Here is a 21,510-nt window from a genome sequence, read left to right on the forward strand (position 1 = left end):
ACCCAAGGTCACAGTGCACTCCTGCTTTTCTTCCAAGAGTTTTAATAGTTTAAACTCTTACGTTTAGGTGTACGATCCATCTTAAAAAAAATTTTTTTTAACGTTTATTTATTTTTGGGACAGAGAGAGACAGAGCATGAACGGGGGAGGGGCAGAGAGAGAGGGAGACACAGAATCGGAAACAGGCTCCAGCCCAGAGCCCGACGCGGGGCTCGAACTCCCGGACCGCGAGATCGTGACCTGGCTGAAGTCGGACGCTTAACCGACTGCGCCACCCAGGCGCCCCAAGTGTACGATCCATCTTGAGGGAGTTTTTGTGCGTGCTGTGGAGGAGAGGTCGGCCTCCCTCAATTGCATGTGGGTGACCAGTTGTCCCAGCACCATTTTGGAACACATTCTTCTTTCCCCACTGAATTGTGTTGGCCTCCTGGCCAAGAATCAATTGACTATAAATGTGAGGGTTTATTTCTGGACTCTCCCTCCTATTCCATTGACCTCTACGTCTGTCCTTACATACTTCTGATGCTTTTTAAAGCCATCTGGCCATCTCCAGTCTGGCTCTGTTGCTCCCCTGCTGTGTGACTTGGGGTGGGGAGTCCCCAGGAAGTCCTCCTGGGGCCAGTTCCTCGAGCTTCCCTGTGACAAGAAGCTCACCCTGGGCTGGCCGGTGCTCTCAGAGGAAAGGAGACTGTGGCACGCTGTGGGTGATGGAGCTGAGCTCGCTTCCACGAGGCCAGGCCAGAACCTAGGATTTCTAGAGGCCTGGAGCTCTGCTTTCTGGGACCAGATGCTTGAACTCTGTTCTCTGGACATCCAGCCCAGTGCTCCTCTCTGGAAGAAGCAGCACATTCCCAGGGCCAATAATTGGAGTGTCAAGGACCTCTCCTGACCTGGGAAGGAGAAATGTCCACGGCTCCAAAAGTGATGGGGGATCTGAGCCTGCACCCCTCAAAGGCCTGGTGTGGCCGCCATAGGCCTGAGCAAAAAGGAGAAACACAGCTCTTTCTCTCTGAAGGACGCGAGCGGAAAAGCAGGCGGCGGTCTGCAGACCCCGTCTCGGGAAGCCTGCCTGCGTGCAGGACAGCTGTGGGGAGATGTGTATCTCCCAGGCAGATCCAGCTCCTGCTCAGAGTATATGGCGGTCCAGGGGACAGCTTAGGTCAATGAAGGGAGGCCGCTGGTCTGAGAATCCCTGGGGGACCCCAAGCAGGGTAGCTGGAAGGCGAGACTCAGAGCTGCCGTGCAGCCCCCTCCATAGCCCACGATGCCTGCCGGGTGGGAAATGATCGGCTCCTTCCTTGTCTTGGAACCTGAGCGGATAAGCTGCCTGCTGGGCCTACACTAATTACATGAACTGGCCCCAGGCGATTGCAGTGGCCACAGGCTCCAGGGAGCAAGGCGGCTAAGAGGAGGGGGAGGGGGAAGGGGAGGGGGAGGAGACGTGGCGGGTTGGGATCCAAGCCAGAGCCGCAGAGGACTTTGGGGTGCTGACGGGTTGCAAACGCAAACCCCCACGTCCCAGTCCTGAAGCCCCCAGGGTCCTGAGGACCAGGCCTGGGCACTCTTGTCTCCCAAGCAAATGTCCATCCAGGCAGGCCCTCCTCCAAACCCCCTCCCCTCCCCCACCCCTTCCCCCCCCACTCTGGAGAAGTGACAGTGAGTGACCAAAGTCCTCTAAATTGAAACCAGGAGAAGGCTGGGAGGTCCCCAGTGAAGAATGAGCCCTCTATCCAAGTAGGGTGACGAGAAATAGTGTTTACTCCCTTAGAGAGCTGGGGAGTATTTAAGGCGGTGAACGTAAGATTCAGGCAGAGGTTTTAAACCCAGTTCTGCAACTCCCGATAATAAAAGCAGCAAATGTTTATTGAGCATTTGCTGTATGCCAGGCACAGTTCTGCCCCGCACCTGCTAGCTCATTTAATTGTCTTAACAGCTATCTAAGGAGGCGCCACTATTACCTTCCGCAGTTGACAAGTGTGAAAGCAGAAACCCTAACAAATGGGCCCGAGGGCACGGGCCAGCTAACAGCTGAGCTTGATCCAGACCCGGGCAGGCTGGCTCCAGAGCCCTCAGCTGAGCCACCACACTACACTGGCAGGTGGTTTATTTCCCCGCCTGAGCCTCAGTTTCCCTGTCTGCTAAATGGGGTTACCGTAGCACCTCCCCTCTTGGGCCCGTGTCCCAAGCTCCTAGTGAGCGCCCCTAAACAGGACCGTTGTTTTTACTTCCCACCCATGTTGTCCTGACCTCCCCCCTGTAAGTGTCAGTGAGGCCAGGGAATGGAGTCAGAGCCGCAGGAAGTGACACCGGGCAGCGACTGCCGTGGCGTCCCACGCTCGCACTGGTAGAGGAGGGCAGGAAGAGCGGAGTCACAGCTGTGGTCCCGTCCCACCCCCTCCCCAGTCTCGCTGTGACTTGTCCTCTCCAAGCCTCTTTTACGTCTTCTGGAAACCGGGGCAGTGAAGGTCACTACTCCCACAGGGCTGTTGTGAGGGGTAAACGAGATGGAGAATACAGACGGCACCTGGCCTGGGTCGGAGGGCAGGGCGGGCAGCCGCAGTGGGTGAGACAGCACCAGTCAGCTCGGGCCTTGGGCCGTGGAGGTTGGAAAAGATACGAGGCGTTTCCAAACAGAAGCCATAGGACTTGGGGACCAATTGGAAAGCTGGGAGCAGATGTGGAGGAGATGGCAGGACCCGGCAGTGGATGGAGATGGTCCCTGAGAAGTCACCAAGGAGACCTGCGGTCCCGCTTAGCAGACGGTGACCTCAGGAAATGGGCTGAGGGGTGGAGAAGCCGGGGCCGCGATCTGAAGGCTGTCTGCAGGCCTCCGTCCCGATTGCTGGAGCTTCCGAGGGGACAGCTCGAGAGGCAGCAGGGGCCTGAGACAGCTGGCCGGGCTCGGCTGCTGGAGTGGGGCTGCGGCCCAGAGGGCCGGGGCCAGCGCGGCCAGGGTCTTCCAAGATGGACCGCAGAGCATGTTGAGACTGCGCACGGCCGTCTTGAGCGCCTCAGCCTGGCCAGGGACCTGGAGGAAGGATGCTTGCTCTGCCCACCCGCCCACCCACAGGCCTGTAGCTAACACTCAGGTCACCGGCTGAGAGCCCGTTCAGAGAAGGGCCAGACAGATGGGTTTGGGGCTCAGAGGAGCACTTTGGAGCTAACTGGGTCATCTACCAAGGACGGTCGCTTCCCAGTGTCAGCCCCAAAGGCCCGAGCCTGCTGACCGCCTCCTGGACAGAAACCTCCTTCTAGAACCCTCCTTCGCTCCCTCACTGAACACAGCCCTGCAAAGGAGGCACGCCCTTGACCGAAGCCCACTGTGTACTCGGCAACAGGCCCAGCACGTTCTGTTACCCGCTGCCCCACCTCTGGTCTCCCCGCCCCGGACGGGCCCTATGCTGCCTCAGTTACAGTGGGTACTACATGCCCTACACAGAGAGGGCAGGGAAGCTTCCCAACGTCGCACAGCAGTGAGTGAGATGGGATTTGAGCTCAGATCTGCGGGAAGGAGGAGCCCCCCTTTTTCCCGCTACACGAGGCTGCTGGGAAGACGGAGGGTCACCGCTCCTCTCTGAGTGTGGGGCCATGGGGCTGCCACAGGGACCTGGGCCACGTAGCCTCTCAACAGAGACAGCAGGGAATACCTGGGCTGCATCATCAGCCGCTCCTCCAGCTGTCTGGGAAGTCAGCAAGATCAGTGTCCCCATTTCACAGAAGAGAAAACAGAGCCTGCTGATAAAGGGAAGCCTAGAGTAAGAACCCAAATGTTCTCTGACTTCTTCCTCTGGGGAGGGGGGGGGCCTGGAGCCCTGGGCTGGGGTGGAGGCAAGGCCTCTGAAGTGCACGCCGGGTGTGATTTGGAAAGCTGCATGACCTCTCTGATCCGCAGACGAGGCTGGAAGGAGCAGACGGCTTAGCCAAGCGTCCTGTGCTGCTTTGCACGTCTTGTCCGTAGGGCCGTGGAGCTGACATGACCGGCCTCTCCCTGATGGAAACAGACCATTTGCCCATTGATTCCTTATGCACACACGTCCCGCTTCACCCAATATCATAAGCCCCCACCATGTGCCTGCCTTGGGGGAGCGACTGAGAGAGATTCATGTTCATGTAGGTCGGCCAGATCATACTAGAATAAAGGTGAATTTTGCAGCCGCCATATGCCACACATTTTCCAGTATGTTAAGTATGTTAATTCCTCTAATCTTCACTACTTTAGGAGGTAGGGACTTGTAGCATTTCCATTTTGATAATGAGGAAACAGGCCCAGAGAGGTTAAGTAACTTGCCCAAGGTCACCCAGCAAGCGAGCGGCAGAGCTTGTTATTCAAACCCAGACCGCCTGGCTAAGGAGCCTGTCTGCAGCCTCTCACAGAATGGCCCTCTGTGCCCTCTTGAGCCAAGCGGTAGAGAGTCACCTGCTCCCTGAACCGTCCAGGCAGGTGGCTGCCGCCTCCTGAGACCCTCACCAGCTCCCTGGACTTCCTGTGTCTCACAGACCAGGAGGCTCAGTTCTTGTTCTGGGGTCGTCTCTCTCCACCTACTACCTGACCCTCTTGGCCGCCCCCCAGGTCCCGCCAGAGCAGGCCCGCAGGCGCATCATTAAACCTTGACAGGTGTTAGGTCAGTGCGATGCTTTATCCCCTCCACCACCGGGAGCTGGATTTAGTGTCTCCGGCAGAAGGTAAACTTCACGTCCCTGGGACAGGCCCCTTAATTACAAGTGATATGTGGCCGTTGAAGCTGCGGTGCCTCGGGCCCAGTGATTTAAGGAGCAGGCATGAGTCTGAGGGTACAGGTGTTAACAGAGCTGTATCGGAGCTGGGAAAGAGGGCAGGGGCGCTGAGGGAGGCAGTGAGCCGGCCCCTGGAGCGGGGTCTGCTTCCTGTGGACAGACGCTCCTGGGGAGAGGGACCTAACCCCTCCCTGTACAGAAGGGGACACTGAGATCAACTCTGCAGGTTGCTTTGCCCTGGGAGTCAGCGGTCCTGTCTCTGCCGCCAGCTTGCAGGGCGCCCCTGGACTGTTTCCCCATCTGTTACCTGAGGAGGCAGGAATACCTCACGCGCGCTCTAGGAGTGATCATCTTAAAAGCAAATAAGTCCTAATAATCACAATAACCTTCACAGCAGAAACTAGCACCGACCGAGGGCTTATTACATGCCAGGCGCTGCCCCGGGTCCTTTACGAACACTCTCGTGGTTGATTCTCACCGGTGCCGGGGGGAGAGCAGTTGTACGTATCCCCATTTCAAAGACGGGGAGCCCGAGGCTCCGGGAGAGGAAGCAACTTTCCCCGAGATCCCGCGGCTAGCAAGTGATGAACGGAGACTCTCAGCCCCTGTCTCTGCGTCCAGAGCAGAGTCCCTGCAGGATAGGGGAGTCCCTGAAGGAGTCCCCGAAGGACAGGGGAGACAGAGAAGAGTGCAGATTTCCAGAACCGAGCAGAAGGCAAGTGAAGGTAAGGGGAGGGCTAGGTTGCAAGCTGTGGGGGTGCCCAGGGAGAGGGTCTCCTCCAGGAGGAGGCATCAGGAAGGCTTCATGGAGGAGGTGGCATACAGCTGGGCCTCGTAGGCCGGGCTGGGGGCAGACAGGACAGGGACATTTCAGGCAGAAGGAGCCCTGTAGGCGAGGGTGTAGGAGCAGGGAAAGCTTGGCAGGTGGAGAGCACTGCTGTGTGGCGGGACCCCAAGGCCCGGGTAAGGAGGGGACAGTCATGACAACGGCTGACCTCTATTCAGTGTTGCAGGTGCCATGCCAGGGTCTAAATACCTTACAGAAGCACCTGTCACATAGATACGATGATCCCCACGCTACAGATGAGGAAACAGGCACGGTGGGGGGAAAGTGACCTGCCAAGGTCACCCAGCTCGCAGGTGGCAGGGCCAGGATACAGCAGCTTGGTCCCCGAGCCCGTATGAGGCCAGCTGCTGGGCCCGGTCCTGGCATGTCAGGCTACCGCGGGCCCTGCCTGCCCTCCGTCCACCAGGCCTGGCCCCGGGCAGAGAGGAAAGGCGAGGCCAGAACAGGGCCCCGAATCCAGGGACGTGTGTTCCAGGGAGGCCATGGGAACTGGATGGGCCTGGGGTTTGAGAGCAGGAGTTTGGGTAGAGAAGGTTTTCGCTGGGAATGATGGCCCCAGCCACACCCTCCCAGCTGACTCTCCTGTGGACCCCGAGCCCATCAGAGGACAGGCCCCAACTCCTGAGGGCCGCCGTCAGGGAGGGGCCGGCCCCGCTCTGCTGACCAGTCCCACCGCCTCACACACAGCTGCTCAGGACCGGCTCCCCCTCTCTAATCTCCAGCCCTCCTGCTGTAGCTTCTGCCCAGATCTGAGCGGCAGACCTCAGCGGTGACCCAGCCCAGCCCCGTTACTCCGTCTATCAAAGGAGAGAACTACCCCTACTTCCTGGGATGGGTGAGGCTCTAATGCATTAAAGCATTTACCACGGAACCTGCCCCCAGAGTGACCACCAGTGAGTGGAGATGTTGGTCAAGTGCTCTCCCCACCCCTCACCCCCACCCACTGTGTGCCTGGGGACCCCGTGGGCCCTCAACTCTGGGTGCAGGGGGATGCTCACTGAGCAAAGCCTCCTCCCAGTCACCCCTGCAAACATCAACTCATCGCATGTTCGCTGAGGGCTGCCCTGTGCCCCCCACGCCCGGGGCCCCCGGTCAGCAGGATGAACAAGTGTCCCCAGAGTGAGGGCCTCTCAGGCCTGTGACCAGAATGAGTGGTGTAGGCAAAGGCCAGCCACTGGCCCAGGCCAGCGATAGAGGCTGCTGTTCACACATATGATGGCCAGTGGGGGTATGGTCTCACCAGTACCAGGCATCCTGCAAAGCATGAGCTCGGTTCACCCTCACGATGGCCCCGTGACGCCCAGGTACTGTGACGAGGCACCAACACCTGTGACCAGGTACTATGTCAGTCCCCGTTTTACAGATGAGAGAACCAAGGTGGGAAGGAACCTGGTGAGGGACGAGGTTAGAGGGGTCAGAGATGAATAAGTGGCCCAGGCCCCGCCCATGGGGCCCTGGTGAGGCTGCACGTGCTGGATCTCTGAGACCTACGCCCCCCCCACCAAAATCGAGCCCCTCCACCCCAGCCAAGAGTTGGTCCCGTTGGGAATGAAGCATGGCTCTGCCTCACCCAGCTCTTTAAAAAGACACAATCCTTGGGGCACCCGGGTGGCTCAGTCGGTTAAGCGTCCGACTTCAGCTCAGGTCATGATCTTGTGGCTTGTGAGTTTGAGCCCCCGCGTCGGGCTCTGTGCTGACAGCTCAGAGCCTGGGGCCGGGGTGCAGAGTTGGGGCCCTGCTGGGAGCTTGGCTGGGGTGGCACCTGCTATGTTCTTCAGTCCCCACGAACACCCCACATGGGCCAGTGACTCCAGAGTCACCCTTGCTCTATGGGTGAGGCCAGGAAACTAGCAAGTGCCTAAGGAGGGCGGTGGCTTCAGGCCAAGTGCCCCAGACCTGAGTGGGGAAGGCCAAGGGTGAGCCCTGTTCTGAGCCCCCAAACACAAAGGCCCCGGTTCTTGGGGGTTCAGTTCTGCTGGAAAGGACAGAGGTTTTTGGGGGGAAACGGCGGGGGGGCTTCCTCCAAACTTGTTCTCTAAGCTCTAGCCCACTGCTCTCTGGTGGGCGTGGGGGTGGGGGAGAAAAGTAGAGAGCAGGCTGAACTTGAACTTGAGCAGAAAGAACTTGAGCTGGATGCCACTGCCCCTGGCCAGATCTCGAACGTGCTTCCCCACCAGCCAGGGCCTCCCCAGGCTTCTGCAAGCTTCCACAGGCGTTTTTCATATAGCTGCAAATATGGCACCTGGTGAAATCGCCCATGTGTGTAATATATACCTCTGGGATACATTGAAAACATCCTCCGAATAGCCAGCCTTGCTGCTATTTAAAACGGATTCATGTCACACCCCATAGATTTCGTCTCTGCAGAAATGGCACCTATCATGGGCCTGAACACATTTGCTCTATTGCCACATAAACTACAATGGCGCGGCTCACACGGTGGCTGCAGACAGGCTGCTGGGCAGAGGCTGCCTCCAGCCAGGAGACCCCAGGCAGGGGGAGGGTCCACACGGGACTGGTGGCCTAGGAAGCCAATCAAAAAACAAAAACAAAAACAAATGGGGAACATTGCCAAGCAGCCAATCAAGGCATGAGCCTGAAGTTGAACTGCTTGTGGGGGGGGACTTGGGGGTTTTGAGGTCCTTTGACTCAGGGCAGAGAGTTCTACCCTTGCCCTGTCTGCTGGGTCCAGGAAAAGCCGAATAGAGGTTCTCTAACTCTGCCTGAATCTTGCTGTCCCAGCCAGCAGTAATTTTCTCTGTTCACCGAGCACCTATTGTGGCCCCAGTGAGTCTTAGTACCCCTAACTTAGAGATGAGCAGACCGGGGCTCACAAGAGTCAAAGAGTGGTTCTCACACTGAGCTCGCATTAGAATCTCCTGGAAGGCTTCTTAAAACCCAGAAGCCTGGATCCCACCCCGCCCCCGGGGTTCTGTTTCGGCCGGTCTGGAAGGGGGCTCGGGAGTTGGCAGTTTACAAGTTCCAGGTAAGGCTGATGCTGCTGGTCCGGGGAACACACTGTGACGGCGACCAGGTTAAGCGCGTCGTCTACGATGCTGCACCTGGCGTCCCCGCCGCCCCTTCGAGTGTGTCGGGGCGTGTGCGTGCGCGTGCGTGCACGTGCGTGCGTGAGCATAAGGGATTTTATTTCTCCGTCAGCAGTAACCCGAGTTGGGTCCTGCTTGTCCCAGCCCCACCGATTCTCCGCCTCACAGGCTGCGCCCCCCCCGCCTCCTCCGGCACCCCCCTGCTTCCCCCAGAGCAGTCAGCCAGAGCCTCCAGTTGGGGTTGTTAATTTTATCTTCCGCCACTGCGTAAGCACAGCAGCTGGCAGGGGAGGGCCGAGGCAGGTGAACCGATGCTGCCAGCCAGCTCCCGCGGAGGGGGGAGGCCTGGGGGCGGGGGGACGGATTATGCCCGCGGCCACCAGAAGTCCCCTGGTGACCCCATCCGCTCAGAAAGGCCCCCACCCCCGGGGCAGGGAGGGTCCCGGGCAGGGCCCACCCACACTGGCAACGCCCTAGACCCAGGTCCCCATCCGTCGATGGCATCGGCGCGTGGGTTTCTACCCAGTGTCAAGTTGGAGGGGGTGGTGGGCTCGGCTGAACAGCTGTCGCCCCTAGAAGCACAGACGCGGCGTTTGTCTATCTCGTCGCTGATGGTGGCTCCATTCGGGGGCTTTTTGTCAGGCCTTTTTTTCCCTGGGCTGCTATTACTCCTCAGTTCGATATTTAATTTTCCCATAAACCAAAGAGTGTGCTTTTCTGCTCTCTTTTCCTGCTGGAGGCCCCCGCCCACTGGTGGGGTCTCTCTCCTTCTTGGGTTCCTGCTAGGAGGGAGGGCCTTGGGCGGGGCCAGAGACTTCAGCCCTTCCAAATGGGGCAGGGATGGGGGGGGGGCACGACCCTTGGGTCCCTCCCCCGACTCATTCGTTTGACCAATAACTACTGAGCAAATCCTTGTGTGTCCGGCCCTCGGGATGTGACCTTGGGATGTGACCATAGATAAGAAGCGTCCCTGCCCTCATGGTGCTTGCATTCTAGTGGGGGTGTCAGATGCAGAGGCCTTGGGGTTAGAAGGAGCTTAGGGTGTTCACGGACCTCCCCCCAAATTCTCAGTGCGTTCAGAGCATGGCGTTGGGGAAGGTGGCCTTGGTCAAAGCAAGGCAGGGCCCACAGCATTCCAGGGTCTCGAGGGATCCCTTCCACAAACGGGCTCTGTGCTTGCCTGGGCCGGGAGAAATGAAGGAAGGAGGGAAGGAACAAACAAAACAAGAATTGAACTTGAACTCCTGTGTGGCAGGCCTGTGCCAGCTCTGAGGTTAGGTGGGCAAAAGACGAAGCTCCAGACGTCCGGGAGCACAGTCTCCTGGGGAAACAGACGTGGACCCGGGACAGGATGACAGGCACCTGTGAGAACGACAGGTGTACAATGCTCCAGGAGCCCAGAGGATAAGCCCTGACCGAGTCTGGCAGGGTCCTAGAAGGCTGCCGAGGGAGGCAGTCGCTAAGGCCAGCCCTAAAGGATGAGGCAGAGTTAACCAGCAGAAGGATCGCTTTGTGCAGGGCACGGAGGAGGTGAGCCAGCTGCAGAAGGAACCTTGGGCAGCTCAGTGTGGAGCAGGGTGGCTGCCTGGAGGAGGTGCTCCTTCGAGCAGCGTCTTGTAGAAGCCGGAGAGACCGGTGGAGAGGATGGAAAGACACTGTGACGGGAGACCCCCCTCCCAAAAAAGGAAGAAATTAAAAATAGGGAACGTGGAGGGACATTTGTATTCACGCATGGACACTTTTATATATTAAGAGGGTGGCTTTCTTTTTCCTTGCAATTCGGTATAATGACTGGTTGCTGATTGAAGGGAAGGCAGTCAATAGAGCAGGCATGCTGAGAGAAAAGAATGGATTTTTTGCAAATAATATAATTTTGAACTTCTCTTCCCCCCCCCCACCCCTCCCCACGTCTGATTGATTACCACCCCATGATAAATGACATTCAGAGCAGGAATGTGCCCAGCACCGTCACACTGCGGTACCCAGAGAACAGGACGGATTATCCCTCCCCCAGACAAGGGCCACTCCTGGAAGAGAAAGAAATTCCCTCAGGCCAGGAAGGGGCGTGGGCAGTCAAAGGGGTAATATAAATAGTCCCTTTCTGTTCGTGCAGCTTATAGAAGGTTTGTGTCCATTTCCTCATTTGCTCCTCCTCTCAAAAATCCTGGAAGCAGAAACGTTGGCAGGGTGTGTTTTATTGAACCCATTTTATAGATGGGAGGACTGACACCCGGTGGGTCAGCTGACTTGCCCGTGGTCCCATGCGATGTTGGTAGCAGGGCCTGCACCGGAACCTTGGTGTGGCTCTCTCGGAGCCGGGACCCGGCAGGCGCTGGAGAGGACCCCACGGGCGGGGAGAGAACCGGACTCTAGAAGATGCAGTTAGACACGGGCCTGCCGGGGTTTGTATGAGGACAGGTTTGTGTTCCCAAATTTCAAAGGCCACCAGACGATTTACAGAGCAGTGAACGATCGCATTATCTTCAAAGTGAGTTACGATGACCAAAACAAAGTTCTGCTTTCAAGATAAAGACAGGCAATATTTCAGAGTTAATTTCATAAAACTGATCACCCGACCATTACCTCACTGTGTCGATGTTAACTGTGAAGGAGAAAATAACGGCATCCCTGGATGGTCGTGGGACAGAGGCAGCAGAAGTTGGCTGTGGCGGCCGCTGAGACGGACGGGCAGGCACACTTTACCTGTCCCGATGCTGGACAAAATGGGTCCAAGAAACTTCCAGCAGCAACCCTCTCTGCTTAAGACAAAGAAGTCACACAAAACTGAGACGTTGACCGGCTGGACTTGGGGACAGGGGATCCGGGGGAGTTCGGTGGTGGTGGTCTTTGTGCGACCATGGACGTGTAGAGCCAGGCGGGGTTGGGGGGCGGGGTCTTCCTACTGCCCAGGGCCGGCTGTGCGCTAACGTGTCCGGAAGTGGCTTGGAAATCCTAAAGCTCCGCCCATATCCGGGCTCTTACTGCCGTGACCGCAGCCATGCATCCGATGCAAACACACCTGCTCGGTGTCTCTTCACCTGAGGACGGTCCTTTCAGGTAAATGGTGCAGGTGGGTGCTCCCCGCCCCCCGGGAGAGCCCTGCCTCGGCACAGACACCTCTGAAGACGCACCCTCAGATCCACAGGAATGAGACACTCCTGGCCCGGAAGAGTCGGGGGAGAGACTGCTGAGCCAGGGGTCTTGGTGGATTCTTTGCCATTCTATGCCACGTGGGTCACAGTCAGGTGGCCTGCTTTATCGTGCTGATTCCAGAGCCCAGCTTGGACCTCGGGATTGTTCCTGTCCAGGAAGCTGCATGGAAGTTATGCCTGGGCCGCCGCTGGCCATCTGCCTTTGGCTGGACAATTGTTCCCGGGGCCGCGGGGCCAATCCCAGGGGGCACATAGGGGGCTGCTTGCTGTGACCTCGGCCAGAGATTGTAAGAGGGACAGGTGTGGGGATGAGCGTGGGGATGGCGTTGGGGTCTGGGAAGGGATGGAGGCAGAAATAAGCATCCACAGTTATTACAGCTCTGCTGTGTCATCGGCCGTACAACCGAAATCTGTTATTGTCTTAGGAGCTTGATTAACTGTACACATTGCTAACACCTGCTCGGAAACATAACGAGGGACAGGGACACGTCTCCCAATCAGGGTCTGCGTGGGCAGCGTGCGTGACGAGGGTGCAGATCTCCGGAATGGGGATGTGGGCACGCACGAAGGTGCGTGTGTGTGGGCGCGCGTGCGTGTGATTGGGGACAGGGGCGCCCATGCTCTGCAGAGAACCCTGGCCAGGCTTTGGAAGGGCGGGTGCCCGTCTGGGCTCTGCCAACGGACTTACAGTGTGACTGTAGGCAAATTTCCCCCTCTCTGACCTCAGTTTGCTTACCTGTAAAATGGAAGGTCTCGACCAGTGTTGTCCAACAGAGACCCCATGCAAGTCCCATATGTAATTATAAGTTTTCCAATCACCACATTGAGAAAAGCGTTGCAAGTGAATTAATTTTAATAATATATGAAGTCCAGTAGAGCCCAAATATAGCTTCAGCAGATAACCACTATAAAACATTAGTGATACCTTTGACATTCTTTTTAAAATGGCTTTCGAACTTCAGTGGGTATTTTACGCTGACAGCACACAGGAACTCAAAAACGCCTTTCGAGTGCACAACAGGCACGTGGGGTGAGTGACTCCTGCTTTGGAAGGTGCCCGGTGGCACCTTCTGGGCTTCTCACTTACCTGTGAATGCCCCCGAAGGCAGAGACCTTTCATTCTCCTGCCCAGTAGCAGGGAGCCTCCAGAAAGAATGTTAGTAATGAATCCTGCTAATAAGTGCCGATGACACGTACAGGGTGCACTTTCAAAACACCTTTCAGGTACTATGTCACTGAATCGTCACAGGTACCCTGTAATCCCCTTTTGTGGAGGCGGAGATTGAGGTTCAGAGAGGTTAGGTAACTTGCCCAAGGTCACACAGCCTGTAAGTGGGACAGCTGGTCTTGGAACTCTAGGTAGGCTGATTTACAGCCCACACTTTTAATCACTGTCCTGTCCTTCCTCCTGACAATAGCGATGCAAATAATAAGAAAAACTTCTAGACTCCCCACCCCCCACCCCAGGCATCTTGTAAGAATCATCTCTGCTCCCCAGAGCAGTCCAATCAAGGAAGGTTCTAAGGGTCTCAATGAAAGTGAGAAAGGATGAGCGATATCGAAGGTGCCTCGTGCCATTTCTGAGCCTGTCGGATTCTTGGAGGGTATCCTCACATCCGTGCACACGACCACGAGCGGCGCCCGAGTTTTACGCCAAAGCTCAGATTGGCGTGGTCCCTTCATCTCCGGGGGAGCCGAGTTAAGTAGAGCCACCCACAGGAGAGCTCCCGAGGGATCTGGGTCACAAGGCGTCCGTGAGGGTTCCCCGTGGCTCAAACGTGTCCACGTGGGGCTAAAGGCACCCACAGAAACGAGCTCTTTTCTTCTTTCCAAAGACCACGGAGGCACAGCCTCTTGTCAGAGCTGGGGCTCTGGAGTCGGGGCGCTCAGGTTCAGATCCTGACTCTGTGAACCCGGGGACGGCCTCCCGCACCTCTTCAGTTTCCCGTCTGTAAAATGGGAGTAAACACACCCACCTTGGAGACTGATGGGGAGGATTGCCTGCGTTCACCCAGGCTAAGGGCTTAGCACAGCTCCTGGCTGCATCGTGGGTTCTTGCCGTGGGGCCCCAGGTGTTTCACTGGAGTCTTAGAGTAAGTTCACGGCAGAACCTGGGACTTCTGGGTAATTGAAGCGCTCCGTGTATGTTTCCCCTCGCGGAATTCCTACCCCACTTACCACCTGCTTTATACAATCTTACACTTAATTACAATTCTGCATCTGTTGTTTTCCCATTGTTTCCTGTTCATGCCGCTTCCCTTGCCAATTGCACAGCGCGTGGTGGCTGCGCGAATGAATGAATGGCTCATACCTGGCTTCCTTTCACCAGACCTCAAAATAGAGTGGCCAGGCGGCTGTCACCCCCACCCCCCAGCCTGTGAGCTTCTCTGTTTTATCACCAGGCGCCTGGCACCATGCCCGGCACCTAGTAGGTGTCAGGAAATGTTCGTTGAGCTTAATTAAACTTACCTGGAGTGAAAACCCCCTGCAGGAAGGAAAGGCCCCGGCTCTTCATCCTCTCCGTTTCCCCCGCTGCGCTTGACCCCAGGCTGGGTAAGCCAAAATGGACAGCCCTTCCCAAGTGAAGTCCTCAGATCCTGGCTCCTGTCCTCCTGAATGCAAGGGGACTGCGGAAATAATAGTGTGAATCCGAAGAATAGCAGATTCCTGGGGCACCTGGGTGGTTCGGTCGGTTAAGCGTCCTCTTTCGGCTCCGGACGTGAATGTGGTTCATGAGTTCGAGCCCCACGTAGGGCTCTATGCTGACAGCTCAGAGCCTGGAGCCTGCTTTGGATTCTGTGTCTCCCTCTCTCTCTACCCCTCCCCTGCTCTCTCCCTTTCTCTCTCTCTCTCTCTCTCTCAAAAATAAATATTAAAAAAAATAAAAAAGAATAAAAAAGAATAGTAGCTTCCTACCATGTGCTAAGCCCTTTCACACCTAGGAGCTGGCCCCTCCTTCACATCCATCTGCCAAGTTTTACTCCCATTTAGCAGATTGGGGAACTGAGGCTCAGAGCTTTGGTAACTTGCCCCAGGACGTGGAGGTTTGGCGACCTGGCTGAGATTTGGATCCAGAGGTTCCCAATGGCTCCACGGGTGTCCTTTCCACTACCCCACAGTGCCCACCCAGGAGCCCTGGCTTTGTCACACCAGCCAGTGATTGCTGAGCAGAGTGAGCCAGTGGGAGGCGGGACCAGCCAAACTACACCAACTTCCAGAAAGAAAGGAAAGAGGCAGCTCTTGGCCCTTAATGCCTCTCAAAGCCACCTACTCTCTGTTGCCCTCACCCTGCTCTAAATGGACAGCCCGTCTAGCCTGAGTCACACTGTGTGTTTTCAGCGTCCAAAATGCAATCCTGATCGTGGCGCTGCTCTTGCTTAAAACTTCCAATGGCTCCCCACTGCTCTCAAGACAAAGAAGAAAACGCATGACCAGTGGTGTGCTGGGAAACCCCCTCTCGGGGGGCTGGGGCAGACACAAAAAGCCTTGGTTTGTGGTGGGGGCCAGTTTCCGTGGCGTAAAGCTGCCTACTGTGGCCGATTTCAGGCTACCAGAGCAGTCCTGGAAATGGCACATGTGGGTCTCAGGCGCTGCTAGGAACCGGCCCTAGCACACCACTGCAAGCGGTAAACTACAGTCAGTGGCTCTGCTTTGCACCCCGCACACTTCCCAGGGCCCCTCCGCCCCCATCCCCAGCTCCTTGCCCTCCCCCTGCCGCCTGCCCCGGGCTGACATGCTCCAGCCCTCCGCATATGCTGTTCCCTCCAACTGCCACACGTGTCCTTTATCTCGGGTTGCTTCCTCGGGTCACAGAACTTGCTCAGACTTGGGCAGGGGCCCCTTTCCTCCTGTTACACCTCCCGGCACCTGATGCGCTTCCCACGTTTAACTGTATGGTCCCTTGATTCATGACCTTCTTCCCAGCAGGCTGTAGACCCCTTGAGGCCGAGCCCTTGTCTGTGTGCCCGGCAGGGACATCGTCCCGACTGCAGTTGGTGCCAGTAACACCACCTAGAGTCATGCAACCCTCCTCCCCTTCCTGCTCCCCGCACCCAGCACGGGACCTGGCCCATCTCAGGGGATCTCTTCCTGAATCTTCCACTAAACCTTTGTTTCGCTGTCCTTCCCTCTTGGGTAGCTCCCCCCACCTCCATCGAAGTGATGGCCGCAGACATGCCCGCCCCCTTCAGCCGCTACCAAGCCCAGAACTTCACGCTGGTCTGCATTGTGTCCGGAGGGAAACCAGCGCCCATGGTGAGTACCTCTGGAGTGCCCAGCTCCTCCTCTGTCCCTGCCGGGCCACCCTGCCCTGTGACTTGTCCAGCTGCAGATGTCACCGTGGCGTCCACTTTGCAGAATAAAGGGGAGAGGGTGAGAGCCCCTGCCTTGAGCCATCTGCCTTGGTCTGACCCCATCTACTCATCTGACCCACCCTTGGGATCTTGCTCCCAAGATCCCAGCACAGAACCCCACTTTTTCTGGACCCTGGGGTCCCAGAACTGCACAGTGGGTCCTTAGGGAAGCCCAGCATCAAGCAGAGCCCTGCCCCACTTATCAGACAGAATGGGGACAAATGAGGCCCACAGAGGGGAAGGGACGGGTCCAGAGTCACCTACAATATTCTTGACGGACGTGGGACTCAAGTTCATGCCCTCCAGCTCCAATTCCACTGTGGAGGGAGGGAAGGGAGGAAGGCCGGAAGGAAGGTAAGAAAGAGAGTTCCTGTTTGGACCAAATCCAACCCACCCTAACTGCTTTGAGGTCCGCCAGCCCAGCTCATGCATTATCGTCATGGCCACTTCAAGCGGTGGGGGCACTAACAGAGAGAACTGGGTTCTAGCCCCTGCTCTGCCTTAAGCAGAAAGATTCCCCTCTGCTTCCCAGTTTCTGCAAAGAGGCTTAGGGAGTGGACAACATTAACATTTTCAGCTTTTTTTTAGGAGCACCAGGACCTCTTTGGTCCAAATGAAACAACACGCAGCCCCACGTGTAAAACATGTAAGAGTGAAGAAAGGTCAGGTTGCCCTTATGGAGCCCTGAAGCACCTGTGTGGAACCCTTAAGATTCCCTGAACCCATATTGAGAATCCACGCGCTACGTGCTGTGAAGGCTCCCTCCAAGAGAATTGTATAATACACTTGACACTGTGAGTCTCAGGTATCACTAGGATTCGTGAGGGGCTGGGCTCGAGCAGAGGATAGGTAGGGTTAGAGTTCAGGGTGGGAGACAATGAATTCCAGACTCTGTCTCATAGGCGTGATGCAATGGGGTTACCTGGGGACCCAGGCCAGTCTCACCCCAGGATCTAGACCTAGATAGACCCAGCTTCTCAGGGCAGGGCAGTAAACAGGTGCAGAGAAACCCAATACAGGGCAGTGGCCAGGTGCACACAGGCGCAGGTGGGGCCGTAAGCAAGGTTGCATAGGTACAAGTGGGGCAGTAAGCAGGTGTGCAGAGACACAGGTGGGGCAGTAGACAGGGGTGCTTAAATAAGGCTTTGGTAAGGCCCATCTCCCTGCACCCATACCTCATGGTCCCAAGGAGACAGATAGATAAAAAGGCAACTTCAACCCCAGCGATTGGTGAGAGCAGGAAATGGTCCCCAAGTTTCCCCCTTTGGAGCCCATAAAGAGGTCTGGCCTCTCTAAAATCAGACAAGCTGGTCTTTTTCTCCAAAGAACAACTTCTTTCCCAGAGGACACACACAAAGAAAGTCTCCCCATGGCCCTGGGGCTGCAGGAAGACTCCCCACCCCCAACCCCTGCCTGCTCCTGCCATTTAAGATATGGCAATAAAATATTCAATATTCATATACACATATATATAGTTGCACATAGATGTAAAAGACATTTCACTCTCTCTCTACACACACACACACACACACATATACACACACAAGATCCTTAATTCCCCGCCTTCCAGGCATCTTACGTTTGCCTGGGACACCAGAACTTAAAAGAATTCTTTGGTATAAATTACAAACCTGCTTTTGAAGCACTTTTCAAAAGAAAACGAAAGAAAGAAAGAAAAACCCAAAGCAGGCTATTATGTGCATATGAGAGCCTTCGCTGGAGCTATAAACTGACAGATTCTCCGGGTCCCACATTTCATCCCCCCCTCCTCTCCCTTCCCCTCTCCCGCAGCCCCCCTCCTCTCCTCCCCCACATCCTCCTCCCTCCCCTCACCTGCGCCAGCATCCTGAGAAAGCTGCTTCCTGCCCTCCTCTCTCCCTGTCTCCCATCGATTTATTTACCTGATTTATTAAAAAATACACCCAATCCCCACAGGCCTCTGGGCACACGTACCAACATAAAAGACAGCAAATTAAATTAAATGCCGCCTCTCAAAACTTGGGTTCCCCATTAGAGAAAACGAGAAGATGTTTGCTTTCACCCCATCCCCACACCTCGCTCTCTCCCACACATGCACCTGTTTCCTTCCTTCTGGTTGCAAACCTCCAAAACGCGCCCACGGAGATCCCTTCCTCGTCATTCTTCTTCGGATGGCTCACTTCCTCTCAGGCGCCTTCCTACCTTCTCCCTCGTCCAAATGCTGTCCCCAGGTGGGCACAGACCTCTCCCTCGCAGCCCAGGTGGCTGCTGGGGCTGCGCCCTGGGCCCCTGTTTCAGTACATTGTTTCATTGAAGCATCCGACAGCCCCCAGAGCAGCTGTCCTTACTCCCCTTTACAGGTAAGGAAACTGGGGCTCCAAGAGGCTCACCTGCTGGTAAAGATGGAGGTGGGCTTGGCCTCTGCCACTAGGAGCTGTGTGTGTCCCCCTCGACCTGAGCTGGCTCAGAGTACTTCGGGTGCTGCAGGGAAAGGAATGAGGGAGAGTCCATCCGGAAGGAGGAGGCGGCCTTGGGAGAACGGGCATTCTGTGGCCAGGTCCTCTGAGGTCCCACCATCGGTCATGAAATGCTTCCCGCACCCTCCTTGTAATTTCAGGTTTATTTCAAACGCGATGGCGAACCCATCGATGCCGTGCCCCTGACGGAGCCGCTGGAGGCAAGCTCTGGCCCCTTCCAGGACAGCAGGCCTTTCCGCAGCCTCCTGCACCGTGACCTAGATGACACCAAGATGCAGAGGTCGCTGTCTCTGCTGGACGCCGAGAACCGGGGCGGGCGCCCCTACACAGAGCGCCCCGCCCACAGCCTGACCCCGGACCCCGGCGTCCTCCTCCAGCCGACCACCGAGAACGTCCCAGAGACGGTGGTGAGCCGCGAGTTCCCGCGCTGGGTCCACAGCGCCGAGCCCATCTACTTCCTGCGCCACAGCCACACCCCGGGCAGTGACGGCACCGTGGAGGTCCGTGCCTTGCTCACCTGGACGCTCAACCCACAGATCGACAATGAGGCCCTCTTCAGCTGTGAGGTCAAGCACCCAGCGCTGTCGATGCCCATGCAGGCAGAGGTCACGCTGGGTAAGACTTGGTGGGTGCCGCTCTGCGGGGACCCTGCAGAGCTGGGGGGCGGGGAGCCTTGGGTCCTTGGGTCGCCGGCCACCTCAGACATGGGGAGGGGTGGGGCACGGAGGCGTCCGGGGCAGGCCCAGAGATCAGGGCCGGGGTTCTTAAGGAGGTTTGCTGAGCTGGACTGGGGAACGTGGGTGGTCACAGGGAGGTCAGTAGAGCTTGCTGGACGGGGTCAGGAACACTAGAAATCAGGGGAATTTGGTCCGTCAGTATCGCGAATATGTGAGTCGGAGAAGTTTGCTGAGTGAGTAATTAAGCAGAGGAGGGTTCAAAGGTGGACACTGTGGCCCCAGAGCCTCGCTCTTAGCCTCTCACTGTGCCACATCCGTGGTCTCGGGCAGCTGCCCCCGAGCACTTCCGCGTGTCATTCCTTGGAGACCTCACGAGCTCCCCCTACTGCCCGGCCCTGTGCTAGGCGCTGGGACCTCATCAACCCGCAGCCTGCCCCTACCACCCTCTCCGGACCCCCGCGCTTCCCACTGTCCTTTGGCAAATGTGAACCTCAGGATGCCATCTGCTCCGGGCTGGGAGGCAGAGCAGCCTCACCCCTTCGCTTTTTCCCCCAGGAAAGCCGTCCCCTGCCCCTCTTGCCCAAGCAAAGCTCGGCTTCCCTGGGATGGTGCCCTGCCCCACCCCCACCGACACGGGGAAAGACCAGACAAGGACTTGAGAGCAGCTGGAAAAGTGAGTGTGCAGCTCACAGCTCGCATCGCAGTGATGAGGGGGTGCTGCCCCTGGCCTGCTCCACCCCCTTGCCCTCCCGCACCCCAAGTCAGATTAAGGACTCGCCTGCCCGGTCCCTGATCGCAGCTGGTTCCCTTGACCGGAGCCGTGCTGGCGTGCACCCCACCGCCCCCCGCATCGGAGCAAGGGCAAGGCCCCTTCACAGGCAGTGGGCATGCGCGGTCACGTGTGTGCACCCCCGGGGGAAGCGAGGAGCGGAGGACACTGCAAGGCTGCCAAGACGCAGGTGCCAAATCGGGGGGATGACACAGACCCCCGGGCTGGCTTCCCATCCAACCTTGGCTGCCGTCTGTTGGTGGGATCTCAGGCCTCAGGTCCCCGAGCCTCAGTTTTCTGACCTGTTGAATGGAGAGAATAATTGTAAGCTCATAAATATCAGAAGCCAGGCTCCCTGCAGGATGATTTGCCTACAAGTTCTCCTGGCACAGGTGCAGTGAGCTTATGGGGCAGGGAGAGACGCTGTCATTATTCCCGTTTCACAAGTGAGGGGAGCCAGCCAGGCCTGGAGTAACTCTCCTTAGATCAGCCAGCCAGGTCCGACACCAGGCCCACATTCTTCACCACTGTGCCATCTGCTGGGGCTGTGGCCAGGGGAGAGTGCTATGAGCTGGGGGGCGGGGCGAGGGAGAGTGGAGGACACCCTGCTCTCTGGCCACGGCGGGGAGGCAGTAGGATGGGCACGTGACCTCGGGACACAGAATCCAATCATCTGATCAGGACTTTGAAGGTCAGGCCAGGGCGGCCCAGAGCCTCCCCGCGATCTCTGCTGTTCCCTCTGCCGGGATGTCCTCCCCCAGCTCAGACACTACTCCCCACAAGAAGACGGATGCCTGGTGGTCCCAGAACCCATCTCGTAGATGGCGACTACGTTCTTCCCATTGGCGGAGCCTGAACCCTCAGAGTCGCTTGCTTTTCCCGCTCTTTGCCCATGCTCCGTGTCTAAGCCAGCCTCAAGAACCTGCCCCCACATCTGCCGCTTCTGGTGGTTTCCTCTCCGACCACCCAGTTCCCACCTGGATTTCGCAGCCACCAGGCTGGTCTTTCCGCTCCCACCCTCATCCATTCTGCTCTTCGTCCTGATTGATCGGCTTAAGCTATAAATCAGATCGTGACACACATACACACCCACCCCAGCCCCTCCAATGGTAGACGAACAGATGGACAAAACAGAATAGAATTCAGAAATAGAACCCAGAGAGACAGTCCATCTTGATTTTTGACGAAGGCCCCAAGGCTGTTGAATGGGGAAGGAGAAGTTGTTTTAACAGACAGCCTTGAACAACCAGAGACGCTTAAGGGCAAAATGACCCCAGCCCCCTATCTCACGCACACACAAGAATTAATTTGAGATGAATCACAGGCCTAAATGTGAAATCCAACATCATAAAGCTTCTAAAGCGACGCATAGGAATGTGGCTTTGTGACGTCGAGGTAGACCAGGAGTTTTTCCAAAGGTCACAAAAGGCACCAAATGAAAAACTGAACACTGGTAAATGAGACTGAGTCAAAATC

General features: G+C 56.9%; 1 protein-coding gene across 2 annotated transcripts in view; it reads left to right on the forward strand.

Moving 5' to 3' along the window:
- Window positions 1-21,510, forward strand: part of IGSF21 (immunoglobin superfamily member 21) — a 229,636-nt gene that overhangs the window by 201,451 nt on the left and 6,675 nt on the right. For both annotated transcript variants that reach the window (XM_027060264.2, XM_053207990.1), the window contains exons 5-6: window positions 15,919-16,034; window positions 18,729-19,203. In XM_027060264.2, coding sequence (XP_026916065.1) covers window positions 15,919-16,034; window positions 18,729-19,203 — 591 coding nt within the window. The remainder of the gene's footprint in view (window positions 1-15,918; window positions 16,035-18,728; window positions 19,204-21,510) is intronic.

Source organism: Acinonyx jubatus, chromosome C1 (genome assembly GCF_027475565.1).
Source record: "Acinonyx jubatus isolate Ajub_Pintada_27869175 chromosome C1, VMU_Ajub_asm_v1.0, whole genome shotgun sequence".
In the NCBI taxonomy this organism is placed as follows: Eukaryota; Metazoa; Chordata; class Mammalia; order Carnivora; family Felidae; genus Acinonyx; species Acinonyx jubatus.